General features: G+C 34.0%; 1 protein-coding gene across 1 annotated transcript in view; it reads left to right on the top strand.

Moving 5' to 3' along the window:
- Positions 1-23,704, top strand: part of LOC123234219 (transformation/transcription domain associated protein) — a 175,911-nt gene that overhangs the window by 38,440 nt on the left and 113,767 nt on the right. The window contains exons 22-35 of the mRNA XM_044660153.1: positions 573-724; positions 2,763-2,962; positions 7,481-7,698; positions 7,829-8,026; positions 9,991-10,251; positions 11,219-11,380; positions 12,173-12,269; positions 12,931-13,052; positions 13,537-13,707; positions 18,159-18,227; positions 20,640-20,693; positions 20,819-20,839; positions 22,741-22,860; positions 23,152-23,271. Of these exons, the coding sequence (XP_044516088.1) occupies positions 573-724; positions 2,763-2,962; positions 7,481-7,698; positions 7,829-8,026; positions 9,991-10,251; positions 11,219-11,380; positions 12,173-12,269; positions 12,931-13,052; positions 13,537-13,707; positions 18,159-18,227; positions 20,640-20,693; positions 20,819-20,839; positions 22,741-22,860; positions 23,152-23,271 (1,965 nt within the window). The remainder of the gene's footprint in view (positions 1-572; positions 725-2,762; positions 2,963-7,480; positions 7,699-7,828; positions 8,027-9,990; positions 10,252-11,218; positions 11,381-12,172; positions 12,270-12,930; positions 13,053-13,536; positions 13,708-18,158; positions 18,228-20,639; positions 20,694-20,818; positions 20,840-22,740; positions 22,861-23,151; positions 23,272-23,704) is intronic.

Below are 23,704 nucleotides of genomic sequence, written 5' to 3'. Positions count from 1 at the left end.
TTAGATTAATAGGAATAATTATCTATATTGTAGTTTTTAGGCATTAAAAAAAAGATAAGAAATTGGAAATACAGAAAAAGCAGAAAAAATTTATCCTTCATTTAACTCCTTGGCAAGAAAAGTTCCATTTCATTGGAAAAAAGCTCATTGTTCTAGTCATTGGGACTTCAATAAGGTGATTTGATAGGTGATGAGAGCATACAGTTAATCTAACAAATGGGAAAAAAAATTTTTTTCCAAAGGGGAAAATATTAATTTCTCTATAATAAGGGGCCTTCAAAGGTCATTAAATTTATATAATCTCATTGACTAAGCACAAATAATTGAATTTCATTTTGTAATCAGTGGAACAATGAAATTTCTTCTTTCATACATTTTCTTTAATGAATTTTCTCTACATGTTTTATTTGATGATGTTTTATTGGTAGCTCTTTCAAATGGATATAATTTATTTTTTAGATGTTAAGCTTTTTACTCTTTAGTGTCTTATATATGCATATATGTGTGTGTAATATAAACACAATCATACATATAGTATATGTCAAATACTTTATTTTTTTTTTTCATTGTAGGCCATTGAAACAGCTTTGGACTGCCTGAAAAGTGCAAACACGGAACCATACTATCGAAGGCAAGCGTGGGAAGTAATAAAATGCTTCTTGGTGGCCATGATGAATTTGGATGATAATAAACATGCTTTATATCAGCTCCTTGCACATCCAAAGTAAGTTGGTAATTATAGACTTATCAAGTAGAGTTTTTTTGTATAATATTCTTTAGAAGTTAGGAATAGAGAGAAAATCTTTGGATTGTTTCCAGATCTGGCGGTGAGTATAACTTAAGGTTTAGAAAGTGACCTATTTACCAAGTAACACACAAAACTATCAGTCAATTAGTATGTTACAACAAGGAGTCAAAGATAACACTGATGTTTCAAGCTTAGATGATAGGTAGAATTATACCATCAATAGATTGTCTTCCACCTATGTACTTTCAAGATACTGGCTGTCTGCGGGGGCAGCTTGGTGGCTCAGTGGATTGAGAGCTAGACCCAAAGACGGGAGGTCCTGGGTTCAAATGTGGATTCCCAGCTCTGTCACCCTGGGCAAGTCACTTGAACCTCATTGTCTAGCCCTTACCACTCTTCTGCCTTAGAACCAAGCACAGTATTGATTTTAAGACAGAAGGTAAGGGTTTAAAAAAAAAAGATATTGGCTGTCTGGACAGGGATACTTAATTGAATAAAAGCTTAGTATGAGCCAAAAGTGTGCCAAAAGGGATAATGTAACATAGAATCCATTAATAAATATGATAAGCATCTTGAAAAATGGGATAATAGTCCCACTGCATTCATATTAGACCAATTCAGATTACTTTCATTTCAGAAGTTTAAAATGGAAAGATTTGGAATAGTAGAATGTTGCAAAAGATTTCTTTGGTAACTTTGGTAACTGAATCCTTTTGTGCGAGATTTTCATATAAGAATTCTCTATAATGAGGGTCCATTGTACATTGTTGCTTAATAGTACATATATCACTTGAGCATAACAGAAATCTCGATTTTTAAATAATGTGATTTAATTGCTGTTTTGTTTCATTTTCTTAAAAAATGAAAATGAAATTTCTTTTTTTAGTTAATAGAATTGTTTGTATCTCTTTAGTTTCTTTTTTTCTGCTGAATAATACATTTCTTCCCATAGTAATTAGAAAGATTGAGAGTCCTACAGTAGCATATGACAACTGAAGTTTTAAGAGGACAATTGCAGTCTCGATAGAAATTTTTAGTTTAAAATTTTTTACCATGTCTATAGATAGGATGGTATAGGTGTAAATTGAGGTCTTAATGATAGGAGTAGTACTGGGAGTGAAAGAGGAAGAAAACAGACACAAAATGTATATGTTGTTTTTAAAATGTAAAATCCCTGATATTTTTTAATGCTGAGGGTAAATATTTTTAGCAGCAAAAAGATATATTAGGTATTATGTAAGGAAAGCCAGAGAGTTAGCCAAGCCTTTTAGGATTTTGAAGAATCTCATAAACTTGTTTCTGTAATTATTTCTTCTCCTTCTGGTGTGAATATTTTTATTGTTGTATTTGCAAAAAAATTTTTGTTTACATAAATATGTATGATTGGTCTTTCCTGAACATTGTTCTGAGATTCATAATCTGATATTTGGAGTTTGACTTGCTTAGTAACATTTCAGTCCTTGTAGATAAAAACCAAATGTCTTTTCTTAAAATAGGAAATCTAAAAGTATTAAAAATATCTTTGTGGGGGGCAGCTGGGTAGCTCAGTGGAGTGAGAGTCAGGCCTAGAGACAGGAGGTCCTAGGTTCAAACCCGGCCTCAGCCACTTCCCAGCTGTGTGACCCTGGGCAAGTCACTTGACCCCCATTGCCCACCTTACCAATCTTCCACCTATGAGACAATACACCGAAGTACAAGGGTAAAAAAAAAAAAAAAAAAGTCTTTGTGTTCCATTTTGTTGCATTCCATTTTGTTGACTGTATACATACTCCTTGGAATATGTTTGGACTCACTTAAACTGTTGACTATAAACGTTCATGCTAAAATTGAACCATTTATCATATTTGAGATTAAGATTTGCTACAGTTAAAAAGTAGAGTAAATGAAGTGAGTCAGCCGTACCTGAATAAGAAGGGTTTGGGAGTAGGTCGTACATGAAACCTGTAATGGTCATGGTTGAACTGCCAGCACACTTGTCCAGGGTTATGATAATAGATGTAATTTTATCTTTTAGCTTTACAGAGAAGTCCATACCCAGTGTAATTATTTCACATCGATACAAAGCACAGGACACTCCAGCCCGTAAAACTTTTGAACAAGCATTGACTGGTGCATTCATGTCTGCTGTCATCAAGGATCTTCGACCTAGTGCTCTGCCATTTGTAGCCAGCTTAATTCGTCACTATACTATGGTAGCAGTAGCCCAGCAATGTGGTAAGTACAATATGTAAAAGTCATTTGAATTTACCTGTAAATTATGTAGTTGAGTCCTTTTCAGAGCCGTACTGTGTTGTTTTAGGCTGTTAATACCTTTTTTTTTTTTTAAACCCTTACCAATACTAATTAGGCATAAGAGTGTTTTAAATGACTTGCTTAGGATCACATGCCTAGGAAATATTTGAGGCCAGAGTCTAAGCTATTTTATTTCTTAAACTGTAACTAAACATAATTGGCACTTGAGTAATAATTACCAATATTCCAAGTCATAAGAAAACCTATTTTTTTTTATTCCTTCACTTTCTGCATCCTTTCCCCTTCCTCAGTCTAAAGAACCCTCTCGTAGATCTTGTGGGTGGTATAAACTAGTATGACATAAATAATAGTGAGAATACTGTTAAAAGTAAGAAAACTTGTTGTTTTTCCATTTCTTGAGTGTGACATTTTTATGCTCAAATATCTCATAGGTACCTCTTTATTGACCAGCACTTTATCACTTATAGCATCTACTTGTGTCTGACCAGTCTCCTCACTATCTCCTGCGTATATGATACTCATATCTGCCTTCTTATCTTTGTTTCTGACTTGCCTGACACATCCACAACCCTTTATCTACCAATACAAATTCTGTCTGTCCTAAAAGGGCCAATTTTATTTTATTTTATCTTATCTTTTTAAACCCTTACCTTCTGTCTTGGAGCCAATACTGTGTATTGATTCCAAGGCAGAAGAGTGGTAAGGGCTAAGCAATGGGGGTTAAGTGACTTGCCCAGAGTCACACATCTGGGAAGTGTCTGAGGTCAGGTTTGAACCAGGACCTCCCGTCTCTAGGTCTGGCTCTCAATCCACTGAACTACCCAGCTGCCCCCAAAAGGACCAATTTTAGTTCTCCTAACCCATATAAATAATTTCTTTCCTTTCTGAACTCTTCTGCAGGTATATTTAGTACTACACATTTGTTTCATATTAATTTGAGCTACACAAATAGACTGCAAACTTATTTCTGGCAGTTACTGTTTTTTGGTGTTATTCCCTACAGAAGGAAGGGCTCACAGTAAACTTTTCCATACACCCTAAACAATATGAAAATTACAGTGTTTATCATGCATGGATACTTTTTTAATAAAGAAAATTTTATTTAGTACATAACAATTTTTCATTAACATTCCAGTTTTTTGAATAATTCAGTAGGACAAAAATGTTTCCCATGCTCCTTGATAATTTTCTTTTATTACTAGGAATGTATTTATCCTAGATTGGGGACTCCTGCCCTACAATGAGACATGATGGCAGAATTATCAATCACAGGGTAGTCATGAAGAGATTTAAATGTAATCAGGAAATATTTAACAAAATAAATAAAAATGCCATAGAATGTGTGTTTTTTTTTTAAGTCAAGCCTTCAGGGATCTTTTTGTTTGTTTTTTGTGTCTCCATTTCTATTTGAGTTTAATACCACTGGCAAATTTGATGAGAGGTCAGGAAAACCTGAATTCCTGTCCTGATTCTGGTATATACTAGCTGGATGATGCTAGGACAATTAATGTCTCAGTGCTCCAGTCAACTTTCTAAGAAGATAGGTTGCTTAGAAGGAACCATTCTGTGTTGGTAGAGGAAGTGCCTACCTAGATACTATCCACTACACTGCCTGGCATTGTGCTATGTAAATAGGAGTCACTTGATACTGGTTATATTTAGTGCTTGTGTAGTGTGTTGTTGTCTATTATAATTAAATATGATGCTGTTTGTGATAGTGATACTTTTGTGTGTGTGACAGAAAAGACCCAAATATAGGTGTCTTGATAATGTGGCTCTTGAAAATGTTTGTAACTACTATCTTTTGTTGACCATTTAAGAATTATTTTTAAAAATAGAATAGTGTTGATTGAAGTAATAGTGTTGTGTTGTACAATGAAAAACAGTTTTAAAAGAGTACCCCATGTGGTTTATGGGTAATTTTTGTTATTTAGTTTAAAGACATTAAACTTCAGTTTGCCAATGCTGATTTCTCATGGCTGTGTAACTTCTGAGTTGTAGAGTTTTCAGGATCATGACAGACAAATAAAGAGAGATACTGGTATGATGTCATGGATATAGGTGGAGTGCTGCTGGTCTGATACTCAGTGATACTCAATTCCAATTCTTTAATCCTTGCTAGCTAAGTGATTGTGAACAAAATCACTTAGCATCTCAACTTATTCATATGGAATTTAGAAGTATTCTTAGCATATCTCCCTTTGTTTTTTAAGAAGCTGTAGTGAGATAAAAATATGTGAAGTGCTGAATAGATGTCTACTATTATTCTAAAAGCAGTAGAATTCTGTTTGTTTTTTTTATTATTTCTTTAGAAAAATTTTCCATGGTTACATGATTCATGTTCTTACTTTCCCCTTCACCTTCCCAAAACACCTCCCCCCCATAGCCGACGCACATTTCCATTGGTTTTAACATGTGTCATTTATCAAGACCTATTTCCATGTTATTGATAGTTGCATTGGTGTGGTAGTTTCAAATCTACATCCCCCATCATTCCTGCATCAACCCATGTGTTCAAGTGGTTATTTTTCTTCTGTGTTTCCACTCCTGTAGTTCTTCCTCTGAATGTGGATAGTGTTCTTTTCCATAAATCCCCTCAGAATTGTCCTGTGTCATTGCATTGCTGCTAGTACAGAAGTCCATTACATTCTATTTTACCACAGTATATCAGTCTCTGTGTACAATGTTCTTCTGGCTCTGCTCCTTTCCCTCTGCATCAGTTCCTGGAGGTCTTTACAGTTCACATGGAACTCCTCCAGTTTATTATTCCTTTGAGCACAATAGTATTCCATCACACCAGCATATACCACAATTTGTTCAGTCATTCCCCAATTGAAGGACATACCCTCGTTTCCCAGTTTTTTGCCACCACAAAAAGCACAGCTATAAATATTTTTGTACAAGTCTTTTTATCTATGATCTCTTTGGGGTACAAACCCAACAGTGGTATGGCTGGATCAAAGGGCAGGCAGTCTTTTATAGCCCTTTGAGCATAGTTCCAAATTGCCATCCAGAATGGTTGGATCAGTTCACAACTCTACCAGCAATGCATTAATGTCCCAATTTTGCCACATCCCCTCCAGCATTCATTACTCTCCCCTTCTTTCATTTTAGCCAATCTGCTAGGTGTGAGGTGATACCTCAGAGTTGTTTTGATTTGCATTTCTCTAATTATTAGAGATTTAGAACACTTTCTCATGTGCTTATTGATAGTTTTGATTTCTTTATCTGAAAATTGCCTATTCAGGGCCCTTGCCCATTTATCAGTTTGGGAATGGCTTGATTTTTTATACAATTGATTTAATTCCTTGTATATTTGAGTAATTAGACCCCTGTCCGAGTTTTTCGTTATAAAGATTTTTTTCCCAGTTTGTTGTTTCCCTTCTGATTTTGGATGCATTGTTTTTGTTTGTGCAAAGCTTTTTTAATTTAATATAATCAAAATTATTTATTTTACATTTTGTAATTTTTTCTAACTCCTGCTTGATTTTAAAATCTTTCCTTTCCCATAGATCTGACAAGTACCCTATTCTGTGTTCACCTAATTTACTTATAGTTTCCTTCTTTATATTCAAGTCATTCACCCACTCTGAATTTATCTTAGTGTAGGTTGTGAGATGTTGATCTAAACCTAATCTCTCCCATATTGTTTTCCAATTTTCCCAGCAGTTTTTGTTGAATAGTGTATTTTTGTCCCAAAAGTTGGGCTCTTTGGGTTTATCTGTCTTGGTGCCGTCACTTACTCCAAGTCTTTTCTACTGATCCTCCCTTCTGTCTCAGCCAGTACCATGTTTTTTTTTTTGTTGTTGTTTTTTAAACCCTTAACTTCTGTGTATTGGCTCTTAGGTGGAAGAGTGGTAAGGGTGGGCAATGGGGGTCAAGTGACTTGCCCAGGGTCACACAGCTGGGAAGTGTCTGAGGCTAGATTTGAACCTAGGACCTCTGTCTCTAGGCCTGACTCTCAATCCACTGAGCTACCCAGCTGCCCCTACCATATTGTTTTGATGACCCCTGCTTTATAGTATAGCTTAATATCTGGTACTGCTAGGCCACCTTCCTTCATGTTTTTTTTCATTATTTTCCTTGATATTCTCGATCTTTTGTTCTTCCAAACGAACTTTGTTATACTTTTTTTCTAATTCAGTAAAAAAGTTTTTTGGTAGTTTGTTTGATAGGTATGGTACTAAATAAGTAAATTAATTTGGGTAGAATGGTCATTTTTATTCTGTTAGCTCGTCCTACCCATGAGCAATCAATGTTTTTCCAATTGTTTAGATCTAGTTTTAATTATTTGGAAAGTGTTTTGTGGTTGTGTTCCTATAATTCCTGTGTTTGTTTTGGTAGATAGATTCCTAAGTATTTTACATTGTCTAGGCTCTAGACTCTAGGGTGTTATTTTGTCACTTTGACTTTTAAAAAATCTATAATGATTTATTTCTTCATTTCTGTTCTCTGCCTCCTCATAAACCTCCACTGTAGGTCCTTTTTTGCTGCAGTGTTATCAGGTGGGAAGCCAGCCGAGCACAGCCATGTTTCATAGTGAGGAGAATGGCTCAAAAGGAATGGATCCCTTGGTGCTTATTGATGCAATAGCCATTTGTATGGCTTATGAGGAGAAGGAACTTTGTAAAATAGGGGAGGTAGCTCTAGCTGTGATATTTGATGTGGCAAGTATCATCCTGGGTTCAAAGGAAAGAGTAAGTATTCTATTTATTTGTGAAATTTATTCTACTTCTGATTTCTCTGCATTTGTAACGACGTAAAATATTTGGTATTTGGCAAACTTAAACAGAGCATTTATTTATGATGTTCTTTTCCCCTTCTTAGGCTTGTCAACTTCCACTGTTTTCTTACATCGTGGAACGTTTATGTGCTTGCTGTTATGAACAAGCTTGGTATGCAAAACTAGGGGGTGTGGTGTCTATTAAATTCCTCATGGAACGACTGCCTCTCATCTGGGTCCTCCAGAATCAACAGACTTTCCTTAAAGCACTTCTTTTTGTGATGATGGACTTGACTGGAGAGGTATTTAATGTATGGATGATTTCAACTTGTACTTTTGATTTTTGTTTAGTAACTGAATATTAGCATTATTGTACTCTTCAGATAATTCAACTGTTTGATTCACAGAGATTTGTTTTAGTTTTAATAGTCAACTTCTTGTAACTTTTGCCAATTGGTGTTATATGATTACTAAGGTATTTTAAAAATCAAAAGTACAATCCCCCCCACCCCCAAGTCTGATTATGCTGCCTTGAGAATAGTGTTTTTTGCCTTTTATGAAGAAAACAGCAGAAAATTTACTCTGCTTGTGATTAGTAAATTGTAGTTACTTAGATATCATTCTAACATCTTTGGTGAAAGGACAAATCTGTAAACTTTTGTTTTTGGATACCTGAATATCTAGCTGTCTTTCTGAATAGCCACATTATATCAATGTAGATATATATAATTAGATAAAAATTGTGTCTGATTTGCCAAGTATCTTTGTGTAAATGATTCATAGTTTGAGGTCCTCAAGTGAAAGGCAATGCAGATAAGGGTGTGCAGCTGTTTGTAAATGAAAGAATATTAAGGCCCCTGGATTTGATCTTAATGGAAATCATAAAGAATAAAATCATGGACTCAAGGAAATGGATAGAATTATAAGAATAAAGTCTAGTCAGTTGAATTCCATAAACCTTTATTAAGTACCTGCATATATAATAAGCACTGGGGATATAAAGCTAAAAATGAAGTGTCCTTCCCTGGGAGTTTACATTCTACTGCCACCATCTTTTTTTTTTTAAATTTCTCAGCTCATCACATTTTAATTTCCATTCAGTGTCAGCCTCCTTTTAGAATGCTCCTACCTTAGACCTCACTGAAACTTGAAACTATTCCATATCCAGTATATTTGCCTTAGAAATTCTATCTCCTGTTTTTTTGCCCTCTCATCCTTACTCTTCTCTTACCTTATTTTTTCCCTTATTGTGAGCTTTTATTCCTTATTTCCTCTCTGTTCTACCTATTAATGTTGTTCTGGTCTCTCTACTACTTTGTCCTTATGGTTAGCAACTTAGATCTTGCCCTTTGTTTTGCCTTTGTCTTTTGCTTTCTTAGTGCCTTGATCTGTTTCTACTTTGTGCTAAGCTAAATTCTAACCCTATGTAATTTTTGCTGTCTCATGTGTTCTTTCTCTGAAGCAGTCAGTTCCTGCTAGAGGAAATCATGAAACTCTGCTTTCTGGGTCCACTGCAAATTATGCTGTCTAACTTGAACTCTGACTTCATTTTTGCCTTGGAGATCTTTTGTTTAAATCTCATTTATTCCTTATCATACTCCATACTGTGGCTGTCCCATATCTCCTTTTTTTCTCACCTATTGTAGTGAATCCCCTAATTGTCTTCCTGTTTATAATTTGCAGGTTTCTTATCTTTTCTAGTTTGTTTGGTCATTCTTCAGTCATTGAAATCCCCTTTGTATAATGTATTATGCTTGTAATATTTCTCTCTTGAGTATCTAGCACTTAGCATGGCGTCTCATATATAGTAAATATTTAATGGTTTATAATGTTTACGAGTTAGATTCAAGTTTAAATTATGACATTTAAATTATGATAAGTTTATATATAGATAAAATAAATGGGGTTCAGAAATGCAGATGTTTAGAAAGTATAGCCCCAGAAAATTCTGTATATATCTTCTAAACATATGCTATACTGAAGTACAAAATTTATTTTATCTATAACTTATGAATCCCTTATAACAGGATCCCACTCCAGAGAATTTCATTACTGGAGTTGGAAAGCAGTTTTATTCACATAGTCTTTGGGCATGGGCCTTAAGGATAGCATTTGATTTTTGTAAAGATTATGATGTTCCAAAGACAAGTTCAAAAGTAAATTTTAATTAGTTTTGTACTTAGAATTATATTTCAATTTTTTGGAACAAGATATTGACTATGTTACTCATTAAAGTCAGATCTCAAATGTATTCATGAATTTTTAGGTTTCCAATGGAGCAGTTGCTATGGCAAAGACAACCTTGGAGCAGCTATTGATTAGATGTGCAACTCCTTTGAAAGATGAGGAAAAATCTGAAGAGATTCTATCAGCTCAGGAAAAGTCTTTCCATCATGTGACACATGATTTAGTTCGAGAAGTCACCTCTCCAAATTCCACTGTAAGGAAACAAGCTATGCATTCACTTCAGGTGCTGGCCCAGGTTACTGGAAAAAGTGTAACTGTGATTATGGAACCTCATAAAGAGGTAAGATGTTTTTCATTGAAATTAAGCCAGTATGAATAAAATTCTTTTAGGTTATTTATGTTTAATTTTGAAATTTAGTCATTTGAAATGCTTTTGTAAAAAATTAAAATCTCATAGATTTTATATCTTTATATCTTTGCTATCTTCCCATTTCTTAGGGTTTGTAACTATGCCAGGTAGAAAAGCTCATTCATTTACTGGGATGACATAAGTTGATAAATTTATAGGTTCAAAGTAAAATAGATTTCCTCATGATTTGAAGACCAGAATTCAAAGTAATCTAGGAGAGAAGGATAAAGTAAAGGAAATGATTTAAAAAAAAAAGACTATTTTCCAAATTACACAAAACAATGATTTTCAACATGTTTTCCAAAATTATAAGATACAAATTGTCTCCCTTCCTTCCCTCTCCATTCTGGATCTGGTAAATAGTTTAATCTGGGTTATACATATATTATCATGCAAAACATACTTCAATAGTGTTTTAAGAGAATAGTCTTATAAAACCAAAACCTCAAAATAAAAACATAAATAAACTTAAAGTAAAAATTTTCCAATTCTTTGCCACCACAAAGAGAGCTGCTAATAAATAGTTCTGTACACGTAGTAGGCCCTTTCCTCTTTTTATGATCCTGTGGTTTACAGACCCAGTAATGGTTTGAAATGTTCTTTTAAAAAGATGATGAAACTACTTAAACTAAAAATTTATGAAGATTTTCAACTACATGTTTAGATAGCAGAGAAAAAAAATGAATCAAAGAGGAAAAAACTTAAAAGTGAGAAAATTAACAACTTTTAAAAGTTAATAGCTTAATTTGTGAGACTACTTTGGAGACTCAAGCTGAATTTGAAATTTTAATTATATCTGATATTCTTTTAGGTTGAGTGAAAAATGTTTTTGTTCTAGTAAAAAAAGTTCAAGTGTTACCTTTTATTTATACTTTTTCTTTTGTATTTATTTTTGTAGGTCCTTCAAGATATGGTTCCACCAAAAAAGCATTTACTTAGACATCAACCTGCAAATGCCCAGATTGGTCTAATGGAGGGAAACACATTTTGTACAACTTTACAGCCCAGACTATTTACAATGGATCTTAATGTGGTAGAACACAAAGTTTTCTATACAGAGGTATATAACTTTTTTATAATATCATGGTGTGTTTGAAGTTTTTAAAAAAGAATCTGGTGTATTGTAATAGATTAATCAATTATAGTTAAGTTTAAGGAGTTTTAACTCAAAATGACATTTTGGATGTTGATGTGAGACTGGCCTGGGAAAGAGTATTTTTTACTGACCTTACACTATGATAAGTATTTTGTGGAATTTGGAGGTAATTATAAAATAAAGATCAAATCAGCAAAGAATTTTAGTCTTTGAGAGGCAAAACATTCGTAAGGGAAAAAAAATCTATAGACTAATACAAAGCATGATAAAGAGCTAACTACCTAACTATGTTTCTAGGAAGTTGCACTCAGTAGGTCAGTATGCATATTACAGTTATCAGGGAAGACTATTGTGTAGGTGCAGCTTGAACTGGGGATTGATGAATGAATGGATTTAGGTAGGAAGGAAGGAATTGAGATGCCTTTCCTCTGCAGGAAGAATAATTGTGAGCAAAGATGATGATGTATATTCCTGGCTAAATTTACTTTCAGTACTTATTGAGACTTTGTATAATCTACCTTAGAACAAAGAAACATAGTAACATTTTGAGACCTTGATTTGGAATTTGTGTTTGATTTGCCTGAAAATAATTGCTTTTTGATTGAATCAGCAGTTGATTTAAATTTAATTTTGAAAATAGTTAATCATTATTGAAGTGTAATACAGAAAACTGGTTTATGTAATTATTTGCAAGACTGTTATAAATGTCTTCTTATAATCACCAGTTTAAATTGATATTTTATCTTTATTTTTCAGCTGTTGAATTTGTGTGAGGCTGAAGATGTAGCCTTAATGAAACTACCATGTTACAAAAGTCTTCCATCACTTGTACCTTTACGAATTGCAGCATTAAGTAAGTTAAATAACAAATAAAAAAACAAATTGTTGTTTAGTTGTTTCTGACTCTTCATGACCCTGTGGACCTCTGTCCATGAGATTTTCTTGACAAAAATACTGGAGTAATGTCCCATTTCTTTCTCCACTGGATCAGTAATCCATAGGTAAATAGAAGTTTATGATAAATGGTCTCTCTCTCTTTTTTTATTTTTTATATGCGAAGAGATTCATTCCCCCCCCCCCCCTTCCTGTTAGATGCAAATTCCTTGAGGACAAGGACTATTTGGCTTTTTCTCTCTACTCTTAAGTAAGCTTATTGGTTGGCTAATTGATTCTAGGCTAGTAAGTGGGCCACTTCATTCTGTGACTATTTGTTGAGGTAGGAGGGTGAGCTACCTGGTAACTGGCACCAGTTCATGATCAAGTGAGTAAAGACTCCTTGGTCTCTCTCCTGAAGCTGACCTCTGTTCTAGATAATATGGTAAATGAAAGAAGATGAGTTCACGTGTTTATCAAAGGCATTAGCCATGGATTGGGTTTGACCACTTTTAGATTTTAGTATATGATAAAGGAGTAAGACTACCAGGAACCTTTAACCACAAAAATCATTGACCTACTTTCATAAGTTAATAATAAAGAATTGTACTAATTGGATTTTTTTTCTTCCCTGTCTTAAGATGCTCTTGCTGCCTGCAATTACCTTCCTCAATCCAGGGAGAAAATCATTGCTGCACTTTTTAAAGCACTAAACTCAACAAATAATGAGTTGCAAGAGGCAGGGGAGGCATGCATGAGAAAGGTTAGTGACATTTTAAAAGTATTGTTGTAAATTGTTTTTTTTTAATACATCTTAGTGATTGCTGCTTTTTTTTGCATGGTTCATTCAATATAGCATGGTAACTCTTTAATCTTAAAGATATTATTGCAGTTGCTATATAAATATCTAGCTGCTGGCTTTCCCTGCATAGTTAAGAATCTAGTTGTGTTATTTTTAGATTTCTTATGTATAATCTGTTTTGGAAATCAAAACTTTGGTCTCGTCCATTATTTTTTGAGATAATAGTTGGAAATATGTAAAAGAGCAACTTATCTGAAATAATTAGAAAACTCCTTCAATAGTAGAGTAACTTAAGTTTCTATTACATTTTAATATGTAATTACATTATTAAACTAAAACTACTATAGCTTCTATAATAGTTAAGACTATATTTCATTCTAAAGTAGTCTCTTTTCAGACATCTGTTCTTCATTTTGCTTTTATCTATATATTTTCTTTTTTACAGTTTTTGGAAGGTGCTACAATAGAAGTTGACCAGATTCATACACACATGAGGCCTTTATTGATGATGTTAGGGGATTATCGAAGCTTGACATTGAATGTAGTAAATCGTCTTACTTCTGTCACTAGGCTCTTCCCAAATTCCTTTAATGATAAATTTTGTGATCAAATGATGGTAAGCCAAGTATTTTTTTTCCTTCCATTTTTGCTCTCAAAGAATTTAGATTTGAACCCATGTCCTTCACTCTAAGCCTGGTGCTCTATCCATTGTGCTACTTAGCTGCCCCTTGTAAAAATAATTTCTAACTTTTTTATGTTCCAAATTCTCTCCATCCTTTTCTTACTTTTCCCCTTTCTGAGACAGTAAGCAATCTGATATAGGTTATACATGTAGTCATGTAAAACATTTTCATCTTAGTCATTTAGTGGAAGAAAACTCAAAACAAAACAAAAAAGGAAAATTAAAAATAGTATGTTTTGGTTTGCATTCAAATTCCATCAATTCTTTCTCTGGAGGTAGATGGCATTTTTCATCCTGAGTCCTTTGGGAGTGGCTCCAGTCATTGTATTGCTAAGAATAGGTAATACTGTTACTGTGTACAATGTTCATTTGCTTCTGTTCACGTCCCTCTGCATCAGTTCATGGAAGTGTTTCCAGGTTTTTCTAAAATCCTCTTTCTTGTCATTTCTTAGCACATAATAATCTTCAATCACGATCATATACCACAACTTGTTTAGCCATTCCCTAGTTGATAGACTTTCCCTCAATTTCCAATTCTTTGCCCACAAAAAAAGCTGCTATAAATATTTTCGTACAAATAGGTCCTTTTCCTTTTTTAAAAAAATCTCTTTGGGATACAGACCTAATAGTGGTATTGTTGGATCACATTTCTATAATCCTTTTGGACATAGTTCCAAATTGCTCTCCAGAATTGTTGAATCAGTTCACAGCTCCACCAACAGTTAAGTATTTTAAAACATATATCAGAGGGGCAGCTGGGTAGCTCAGTGGAGTGAGAGTCAGGCCTAGAGACAGGAGGTCCTAGGTTCAAACCCGGCCTCAGCCACTTCCCAGCTGTGTGACCCTGGGCAAGTCACTTGACCCCCATTGCCCACCCTTACCAATCTTCCACCTATGAGACAATACACCGAAGTACAAGGGTTTAAAAAAAACAAAAAAACAAAAAAAAACCCCACAAATCAGAAAATGTATTAGAACAATTTTCTTTGACTTGATATGGCAAAAATCAAACTCTCAAAATATTAGGAAATTTCAATAATTTTGGCAAATGGATATGTAAATTAAAGTTTTCTCTTGTAATTTTTAATCAGTTTTGTCCAGAAGTGGGTAGGATTTCAGTTCCTTAGTGTTTTACTTGAGTTTTATTTATATATATGTACCTATATATGCAAAATTGTACATTTTTTTCTTAACAGTGTGACTTGCCAGTCTAACCCAACAGACCTATCTTTGACTTAAAGGATAGATTTTAGATATTTTAGATTAAGTATTATTATTATTTTTAAACCCTTCTGTCTTAGAATCAATACTGTGTGTTGCTTCTAAAGCAGAAGAGTGCTAAGGGCTAGGCAATGGTAGTTAAGTGACTTGCCCCAGGCCACACAGCTAGGAGGTGTCTGATGCCAGATTTGAACCTAGGACCTCCTGCCTCTGTCCCTGACTCTCAATCCACTGAGCCACCCAGCTGCCCCACCATTATATTCTTTAAAAAAAAAATTTATTCTGAATTCAACACCCTCAAAAATGAATGTATATGAAACTGTGAATTTTAGTTTCATACTGCTTAGTTAAAAAAAAAAATTCAACTTTCAAAACTGTCCTATTTGTCTCACCTGTCTAATTAAAAATGGGGAGGAGGGTGGAAAAGAACCAAACCTTGAGGTAAATAAGCATAGTCAAGCAATACACATCTACCCAGTGACCACATTCAACAATGTCTGTTCTGAACCTCTATCCGGAGGGAGGAGCATAACATGATTCATTGCAAATTTAGTCAGTCATTTAATTGATCCTATAGAGCTTACATCTTCCAAAATTGTTCTTTATTATTGTAATTGTATAAATTGTTTTGCTTCTGCTCACTTCTTTTTTGAATTCTCTGAAATCATCTTTTTTGTCTTTGGTGCATTAACATTTATATTATATTCCTATACTATAATTTGTTTATCAGTTCCCAAATTGACAGGCATTCCTTTAACTTGCAGTTCTTTTCTTTTTCCCTTCCCCCCCCCCCTTTTAATCACTCTTTTTAGATAAGGAAGTTTGTTTTGTTTGTATTTCCATCCTGCCATTAAACTGCCTCTTAGGTTCCCTTCTCCTTATCCCTAGCTATTTCCCAGTTGAGTTTGATGTATTTCTGTACCAAACTCTTTGTGTGCACATGGTTCTGTGTATGTGTGAAAAAGATGAAGTTCATCTCATGCTTGTTCCCCTTTACCCTTCATGTTTGTTACATGCTTTTTTTGAATATCTCAGTTATGAGAAATACATTATGCTTACTTCATTGTTTTTTTTATGCAAGGTGTATTCCTTTTCCTTTTCTTTCTCCTCTTCAAAATGGAACCAATTTTACCCCCCCTCCCGCCCCCAACTTCTATCTTAATTTCCCCAATGCCCTTTGAAAATATTAAGGTTTTGAATAGATGCTTATTTCTTTTCCCTCTATTAGATTGTTAGCTCTTCATCATAAAGGTGTTTTCTCATTGCTCAAATAAATTACCTTTCTAGATTCCTCTTAGCTCTTGTATTTTCATTTCAACATTTCTGCTTAGCTTTGTTTTTTTTTTTTTTTCGCCAGAAATGCTTGAAACCCATTCCATTAAGGGTTCATTTTGTTTTGTTTTGTTTTTGTTCCATAGGGTTATATTCAGTTTTGCAGGATAAATTATTCTTGGCCTTATGTAAAATTCTGCCTTTTTCCATTTGGAATATTGTTTTCCAAGGTCTTCTGTTGTTTATACTAGATGCTTGCACTCAGGTGATCCTGATTGGTTCCTTGGTACTTGAACTTTTTGGCTAATTACAATATTTTTCTTTTTGTGGACGTGCTGGATTTTGGTTATGAAAGTTCCAAAGATTTTTCCTTGCAGGGCATCTTTCATAGGTTTCTTTCTGTTTTGATTAGATCTGGACAGTTTTTATTTGTGATTTCTTAAATAGGATGTCTTTACTTTTTTAAAAAAAATCATGATTTTCAGGGAGTATAATATTTCTTAAATCATTTCTCAGCCTGTTTACCAACTCAGGTGTTTTGAAAACAGGTATCTTATATTGACTCCTAATTTTTTTTAATATTTTGCTCTCGTAGTCTTTGATTTCTCTTTGTTTTATTCTAATTTTCAGGAAGTCCATTACTTAGGTAAGGTTTATCACTTTCTATTGTAAACTTTTTCTCTCAATTCTTTCCTCCAGAAATTTTATTTCATTTTTTTTTTAACCCTTACCTTCTGTCTGTATTGGTTCTAAGGCAGAAAAGTGGTAAGAGCTAGGCAATGAGAGTCAAGTGACTTGCCCAGGGTCACACAGCTAGGAAGTGTCTGAGGCCAGATTTGAACTTAGGACCTCCCATCTCTAGGCCTGGCTCTCAATCCACTGAGCCACGTAGCTGTCCCCTTTTTTTCATTTTTTTAAATCTCTTCTTTCATTGCTTCTAGGTGTGGAAGATTTTTTTTTTTTTGCCCTTTGAGTTACATATTTTCTAGATTAAAATTTTAGATATTGCTGAACCTTTTAATCTTTAGTTATCAATATCTTGTGGTTACTTATCTCTCCTTTTAGTTCCTGCATAGAAGTCTTATGTCAGGACCAGGTTTTACCTGCCATTGTGCTTTGGGTGAACTAGTTGATCCTGCTGGTCTCTGGGATCCCTTGGCACCTCCATCTCCTGGTCTTAGATCTATGTTGAAAATTCTAGATCTTGAGGGCCCTCTGGCTCCTGTGCTTAGGGTCTTTGGAACCTCCTGGAGCTTGGGTATATTGATCTGAGAGCTGCTATGCCTGTATTAGTTCCCTCTCCTCCTAGGAGTTCTTAAGGGCCCCACGATGAGTTTCTAACCACTGTAAGGGTCTTCTGGCTGTTTTTCTTTTTTTGTGCAGTTTTTGTGCACTTAATATAGTTTCTGATTGGATATCATGTTCATCATTTGGTCTGGCATCATTTTTATTTGCAGGAATAGTTTTGTCGAAAGTCTCTAGCATTATTTTTTAAGGGATAAGAAGACATTGTACAATTCGTAGAGGGTATGGAATGTTATGAACTAATATACATTTTTTTCATTCTTTTCCCCAAATCTGAACTGTTTAAAACATGGTTATAGAATTATTTTAGATACTATCAGCTAAAGGAAAAAGAAGTTGCCTGATAGTTTTCAATGCTGTGGATCTTTGAAACATCATAATAGAGTCATAGTGTGAGGACCACAGCTTCTGCCTTTTTTGTCATTTTTTTAATATCTTGCATGTATTTATGTTCTAGATGAAATCACATCTCTTAGGGATTTAAAGATACGAAGTTAGTCACTTATTTGTTATTTGAGGCAATATATGTTGTTATGGACTTAAGTAAAGTTAGACTAATTGTAAAATTAATGTTGTATTTATAATAGCAACACCTACGCAAGTGGATGGAAGTGGTCGTTATCACTCACAAGGGTGGACAGAGGAGTGATGGAAATGTAAGTTACTTGTTCATTTTGGGGGAGGGTGGCATTGCTATATATAGTAACTTTGGTTAACAATGCAACTTTGTTTTGGCTAAAGTAACAGGCAATAGCTTCTTTGTGCAATACATTTTATGTGTATGATTGACAATGATAATGAGTCATGTTAATAATTGTGACTATGGCTGGCATTGATGTACTTGGATTAGACAGTCTGAGGAGTCTCCAGCTCCAGAATTTTGATTCTGTTAAACTTTTTTCCTCTTAATTAATGTTCCTTTTGATAATAAAGTGCTCAATAAATGTTTGCTTTTACTATCATATAGTAAGATTTATTAAAGATTTTTTTGTTTATAATAAAAGAAAGAAAAATCATTTCCCCTTGATATAGTATACAGATTCTCTGAAATAGGCCTGCTTCACAGGACACATGTCCTTCCATTTTCCCCCTCTTCAGTTTGAAATTATGCCGAGTTAATTTCTTGGAGTCGGCTACTTGAGTGAAATTTTGGGTTAAAATTATCCATATAGATTTGTTTTCAATATTTGAGGTTGATTCACTAATACTGTTCCCTACTCCTCCCCTTCCCTCCCTTCCCAATAATTTAATGCTTTTCTGCTACTTTGAATCTAACATTATTACTTACATTAAGATTTGAAGCAATGTGATTTTTCAGCAGGTAACCTTAACTGTTATGAATGAGTTATAACATGAATGTATTATATATATATATATACACACATATATATATTATATATATATATATATATAGATTGTGGTTCTCTGTAAAGTCTGATTGGATTTTACAGTAATCTGTTACATAGGAATTTCTGTATACAACTTCAGGAGCCTAATCCAAAATAGCTTCTTGTCCTATTGTGCCTAAGTGTTAGATGCTTCATTTCATCCCAAACTATGAATTTTCTTGCTTTATTGTGCTTTGTTTCAATCATCCTGTCATTGTTTATTTCTGTAAGTCAAATTTCCTGTTTATGAAAGAACCACCTGAACAAAATTAAACCAAGTATTTTACCCTTGGAAGAAAATTTTACTTTGAATATTTGCTATTAATCAAAAATGCTAAAACAATGAGTCCATTTTAGGTTCAGTAGAGTACATTAAGGAAAATTTATACTAGAGGGAAAAGAGGAACAAAATCTGTATATATCTGACTTGCAAGTTAATTTATATTTCAAATTTTCCATTGGTCTCCATAACAAGACATTTTACTCTGCAGCGCATTTAAGCAAATCCATGAGAGATGTTTTATATAACTTACAGAATGAGTCTTCTCCAAAGGATAAAATCCCTCAATCTTTTTTAGTAAACTTTTCTTACTTTTTCCCACAGATATGTATTTGAATTTATAGATTAGCAGTGCTGAAAGAGAAACACTTTTTACTAGTAATAAGTAATATCCAAAATGGATAGCCAGTTCCAGAAGGGGTCTAACAACTCATTAGAAAATTCAGAGAATCTGAATCTGAGAGATGAGGGTTATTTTTTTCATTGGGATCTAATAGCCTTTGTTTAAGAAGGCCACCCTCTTCATTACCCGATCCAAGGTACATGCTGCTTTTGTGTCTAAGAACGGGCATTTTGTTATGTGTTATGCAGCTGTTGGAATTGTGGGCTTTTGAAGTGGGAAATAATTGCTTATGTGTTTAAAAATCCAGGAGATCCTCATTCTATCAAAAAAATTAACTGTAGTTCCAGATCTTTTAACAGATACATATATGTAAAATCTACTTGTGAAACTTTTTAGTTTTTGATTGTTAATGTGAGGGAGGCGCTATTAAGCTTCATCAATTTGAATCATTCCAATTTTTAACAGAGCAGCCCCTTTTTAATTCTTTATAATAATTTAATATGTGATAACACCCACATTATACTAATACACTATTTTATTGGTCCATTTGCTATGTGTAGTCATACTTTTTGGAAATGTGATCATCTCAGTATATCTGAGTCCACATGCTAGTTATTGAGGGTTCTCCTCAGTGTTTAAACTCTAATGGATTGAAGATATTTCTTCTGAGGTGGGAAAATTCTTTTTGATCACTTACTTAGGTGCCTGAACCTGTTTATGTAAATGTTAAATAAAACAATTCTCTTTGTCAAAATGCATGCAACAGACCTGTTTACATAGTTTCTTTTCTTAGATTATAGCTTTTCAAGTCCCTGTTCTTTATTTTGGTTGGGGATGGGGTGCTTTCTCATAAAAGATCTGTGTAGTTTGACCTGTGAGGGATAGTTTGTCCTATATCGTATGTCTGGCTATTCCTCTGTCTGAAGTGCTATCTGAATCTTGTCTTTTCATTGTCTTGTTCACCCATTAGTTCTTATTGTGCACGAGTGTGTGGGAAGTTATATGTAAATAACATAAGTAGAAAAAAAAAAAAGATGATTTTCCTCCCCATCCTCAGGAGAGCATTTCAGAGTGCGGGAGATGTTCGTTGTCTCCATTCTGTCAGTTTGAGGTGAGAAAATAACCTATTAAGTCAGTTTATGACTTGCAATCTGAAGAATAGTATCTATTTTTCTTTTTTTTCCCTTTTACTTTTTTGTTGCATTTTTTCATGCTGTAATTTTTGTTTTGGTTCAGCCTGCCATGGAAGGGGTAGAGGTGAGAATTTCAGTGAAGGCAACAGGAGGTTGTTTGTTGTTGTTGTATTTGGTTTTTTGCTGTGACTTGTTAGCTGTATTGTTGTTATGTAATGGGCAGAGTGCATTGTGCCTTTGAGTGCAGTGAACTGTCATTTGTCTGTCTTGTGGCAGAGTTGTATTAGTAATAATGCTGTGAATTGTTAAGGATGCTAAGCATGTTTTGTGTTAGGAAGTTTGAAAACAGATTTTAAAGAATTTTAGTTTTTTACCTTTTGCAATATTTCAATGCTATTTTTGAAAGGACTCATCCTCTTTGGATTTTTATCATTACAAAAGTTGTATGAAAAATTCTAAACAGTTCATTGAGGGCAAAATTCAACACAGCATATTTGTGCATGCTAGTTTTTCTCGAGATCAAATTATGGGTTTCCTTTCAAACCATTAAGATTCTAAATCTAGTGACTAGAAATTGAGCCTTTTTTCATTAAAATAAATAGCACATTATTTCAATATGGATACACTGATGCCTTGGGCTAGTCTTACAACCTTTTAGCTTCAGGTTTTCTCATCTGTAAAAAGAATGAGGTAGTAAAACCTACTGAACCTATCTCACAGTGTTGTTGTCAGACTCATGAAAGAGTGCTTGTGAAAATGCTTTGAAAAATATACAAATGAAAACGTTATTAAGGTCACATATTTTTAGGGTACATTTTATTACTGCTTGCTCATCATAAGACCTGAAAATCTCACAGAAGATGATTTGGGGATATTTTGTTTTTAAGATACAAGTGGTGGACAGTTATGTTTTCTAATTTCATACATAGCTCTCCATTTATCTTTTTATTCAAATAAGAAAACTCACAAATGTAGACTAGGAATCATTCTCTTTTGATTATTGTTTTTGAACCCCATATCACTTGCTTTGTGAAAGGTTATGGGAATTGATGTAATCTATAAGCAGAGTCTTTCAAGACTTTGGTATTTTTTGGCATTTTAGTCCTGATTCACTTACCTTTTCTCATACAAATTCTCTTTTAAAATTCATCTAAAACAGCAACACTGTGAGAATTAAAAGTTTTGCCACTAAAAGCAGTTTTCTAATTAGAAATATCAACTTATACATACACTGGAATCATGCTTGCTATTAATATAATTCAAAATTCATAGCCCCGATATTAGAATGTGTTCAGAGACCTGCTTATGTTGCTAGTTGAGAAATCTCAAGGCAGTGATAAATCAAAACTTATTTAATTTGGTTCTTCAGTTCAGCTCAAGTACTGCATGCCTGGTGCTATATGAGCTTTAGGGCATCAGTGTATGGGCTCCCTTTGTTCAAGGATCTTACACTTCTATTGGGAAGAGAAAACTTAGACATGTGAATTAGTTAAGCAATATTTCCATTGTATAGTAAAGTGTATTCTGAAAAATTTGAACATAAAACTAACTGTAATAAAGCACATTTTCCTATTGATTCCATCATAGGGAGAATTATTAGGAAGTATTAGAAAGAACCTTGAACTGGGAGTCAAAAAGCCTAGGTTCCAGGCCTGGCTGGCAAATTAGATATTCTTGAACAAATCACTTAATCTCTGGGGTCTATGCATTGAGAACTGAACTAGATCATCTCTAAAGTCTCTTTTCACTCCAAACAATCTATAAAAATCAACTAAATACATTCAGAAGTTGAAAAATGTTCAGTTTTGTTAATTCCCCTCTCCTAATAAATAAAAGCCTTAGTTCAAATTAACTTTAGTCCTTAGTTTTAAAATAGATAGGTTGTTGCTTTTTACACGTTAACTACTTGCTTTGGTTGGCTAGCCATGCTATTGTAGCCTGTTGTAGGGTCTGCTGCAGTGTTTGCGTAGTTAGCTGGCAAGCATTCATTGAATTCTGATTTTCAGTTTTATTGTTCTTTCTTAGGAAATGAAGATTTGCTCAGCAATTATAAACCTTTTTCATCTGATCCCAGCTGCTCCTCAAACCCTGGTCAAGCCTCTGCTAGAGGTCGTAATGAAAACAGAAAGGGCTATGTTGATAGAGGTAAAAGCATAACTTGATTTGGTACATCGTTGCTGCTATTACTTATGGAGTGTTCATATTTTAAATTTGTCTGACTAACAAGATACCGTTTTCCACATCAAAACTGATTTCTCGAAAGTTAATGATTTTTATAAGACTTAAGTTAGTTGGCAGCCTAACATTTTTGAGTTGAACTATTAGCAAATTTCTGTGAGAGACCTCAGTAATAATTGTGTTTGAACACAGAAATCATAAAAGAAAAAGATAACATAGAAATATGTGTGGTAATATTTTTACTAAATGTTTTTTCAGGCTGGCAGTCCATTCAGAGAGCCCTTGATAAAGTTTTTGACACGACACCCTTCCCAGACTGTTGAGTTATTCATGATGGAAGCTACTTTAAATGATCCTCAATGGAGCAGGATGTTTATGGTAATTATTAATGGGAGAAAAGTCAGATTTTCTTTCAAACATATTCTTACTCATTGAGAATCAGAATTATTGCCTAGTGGTTGCAGGATCTCTACTACAAAGGCTCCATGGTTGATTTTGTAGTATTAGGATTACCATTCTCTTTTTGTTTTCTGAAGTCCCAACCTTTTCCCCTTCACATGATATCCTGGTTCTTTCACCAGATTTTTGTCTATCAAATAAATTGTTTCCTATTTCACTTGCACTCTTTTCTTATATTTCTGCTCTATTCTTTCATACTAGGTTTTCATTACATACCTACTCCACCATGCATACCTACCACACATACTATGCTATGTGATGTCTCTGCAATAACCATCTTCTATCATGCAAAGGGTTCTGCTTAGTTACCCCCTCTTATTTAGTTTCCTTGCCCTTGTTTTACCTCTTGCAT

Source organism: Gracilinanus agilis, chromosome 1 (assembly GCF_016433145.1).
Source record: "Gracilinanus agilis isolate LMUSP501 chromosome 1, AgileGrace, whole genome shotgun sequence".
NCBI classification, from domain to species: Eukaryota; Metazoa; Chordata; class Mammalia; order Didelphimorphia; family Didelphidae; genus Gracilinanus; species Gracilinanus agilis.
The sequence above is the reverse complement of the archived record's forward strand: the minus strand, read 5'-3'. Positions and strand labels throughout refer to the sequence as shown.